Source organism: Rhea americana, unplaced genomic scaffold (assembly GCF_003343005.1).
Source record: "Rhea americana isolate MKP2758 unplaced genomic scaffold, rheAme1 scaffold_608, whole genome shotgun sequence".
Classification (NCBI taxonomy): Eukaryota; Metazoa; Chordata; class Aves; order Rheiformes; family Rheidae; genus Rhea; species Rhea americana.
The window spans coordinates 38,705-40,554 of NW_028186766.1; the positions used below are offsets into that span (position 1 = coordinate 38,705).

The window sequence follows — 1,850 nt, forward strand, 5'->3', positions numbered from 1 at the left end:
GACCCATCCCCACTGACCCTGGCCAGGTCCATGGACCCTGCCCATCCCCACAAACCTGCCCAAGCCCCAAGGACTTGCCCCAGCCCCACGGACATGGCCCAGCCCCACGGACCCCTTSCCTGTGCCCAGCTGTGGCACAACTCACTTTTTAAGGAGCTCCTTGGAGTGCTGGRGGGAGGGAGGGAAGCAGGGCTCAATCAGTGGGGCCAGGGACCCCTGGGCACTTGATGACTGATCACCACCAACAGTCCCCCAAGAGCCCTGGGACAACCCCACACCCCTCCCAAAAGAGACTCTCCCCTCCCCACCAGCACAGCCACGGGGCAGCCCCACACCCCTGACAGACCTGCAGGTACACAGCCATCTGGGGCTCCTCCATGGCCTGGATGGCCGACTCCACCAGCTTGGAGGAGGCCTCCAGGTGGTCGCCGTACTGGCGGATGAGGCCGCGCACGCGCTGCTCCTTGGCCGCCTGCTCCCGCGTGATGCTCTCCAGCAGCTCCTTCTTCCGCTCCTCCAGGATGCTGCACAGCGCGTCRAAGCGCAGCCCCAGCTGCTGCTTCTGCCGCCGGCCGTTCTCCTGCCAGAGCACCACAGTCAGGGGCTCCCCTCGGCCCCGGCCCACGGCGCCCCAGGGGCCCACCACACCCCGGGCTCCACCAGCCCCTCTGCCTTGGGGTTTCTGGGGTGACTTTTAGGCGCTGCTGTTTCAGAGGGAATCGCTCTCACAAGGTCACTCCCAGCCCTTGAGCCCATGTGCACTGCTCCAGGGCCATGTGGAGCTGGGGAAACCTGAGCCCAGCAGTGGCCGGGGTCGGTGGGACGGGGTGCAAGGAATCCTCAGGGCTCCTGGCTCTGAACGCTGCTCCGCGAGCAGCAGAGGTCGGCACGCAGGCGCGTGGGCTGGGAGCCATCCGGCTGCGATGTGGAGCTTGTGCACCAGCACTGGCACATCGCCACCCCGGGCATGGGGCTGCCGAGCCCCGAGGGGCCGTGCCGCACCCTGGCACCCACCTCGATGGTCCTGCAGATCTCCTCCATCTGGGTGATGATGGCCTGGATGCGGTCGTTCCCCGCCACCAGCATGGCGATGCCGTCGCTGAGCTCGCTCTGGGACCAGACAGGGGTGAGGGCCGGCAGGGTGGGCAGCCCCCGTCCCTGTGCCAGCCCCCCAGGGCCACCCACCTTCTGGCGCTGGTAGACGGCGGGCAGCGGGGCCACCTCGCAGTCCTTGTGCGCCCCGAAGACCTTGCAGAGGGAGCAGGTGGGCACCTCGCAGCGCAGGCAGTAGATGTTGATCCGCTCGTCCTCGTGCTCCTCGCACATGAGGTGCTGCTCCGCCTTGGCGTGCAGCGGCCTGCGRGGACGGGCGCCGGTGACACCAMAYGCCTGGCACCCCAGGACCCCYGGGYGTCGCGCATGCAGCCCCAGAGCCCRCTGGCCCCCCGCCCATGGGGGGCCTGATGCCCTTGTCGCATGGGGGCTCCCACCACCAGCCCTGAGCCCCATGTGCTCCCCCGGATCCAGGGGGCTCCGTCCGCCCGCAGGCTCCCCCGGTTCTCCCGGTGGATTCCCCCACCCCCCGTGGGCTCCCCCCGCACCCGCCCCGCGCCCGCCGCACCTGGCCGACTCCTGCTTGTAGATGTCGATGATGTTCTCCACGAGCAGGTTGCGCTGCAGCCCGTACACCCCGTGCCGGTCCAGCACCACCTCGTGGCGGCACGACGGGCACCGGAACCGGCCCCCCGACGGCACCGCGCTGGAGCCCCGCGACTGCCACAGCGGGTTGGACGCCTGGGGCGAGGGGGGTCAGAGCGGGCGGCACCGGGCAGCACCACGGCACCGGGCAG

At 70.0% G+C, this 1,850-nt stretch overlaps 1 protein-coding gene across 1 annotated transcript in view; it reads right to left on the reverse strand.

Annotated features, from left to right (window-relative positions):
• Nucleotides 1-114: 114 nt before the first annotated feature.
• TRIM54 (tripartite motif containing 54) overlaps nt 115-1,850 on the reverse strand; it is a 2,806-nt gene continuing 1,070 nt past the window's right edge. The window contains exons 2-6 of the mRNA XM_085319994.1: nt 1,622-1,799; nt 1,186-1,357; nt 1,015-1,110; nt 347-580; nt 115-168 (exon numbers count right to left, since the gene is read on the reverse strand). Of these exons, the coding sequence (XP_085176120.1) occupies nt 142-168; nt 347-580; nt 1,015-1,110; nt 1,186-1,357; nt 1,622-1,799 (707 nt within the window). The 3' untranslated portion in view covers nt 115-141. The remainder of the gene's footprint in view (nt 169-346; nt 581-1,014; nt 1,111-1,185; nt 1,358-1,621; nt 1,800-1,850) is intronic.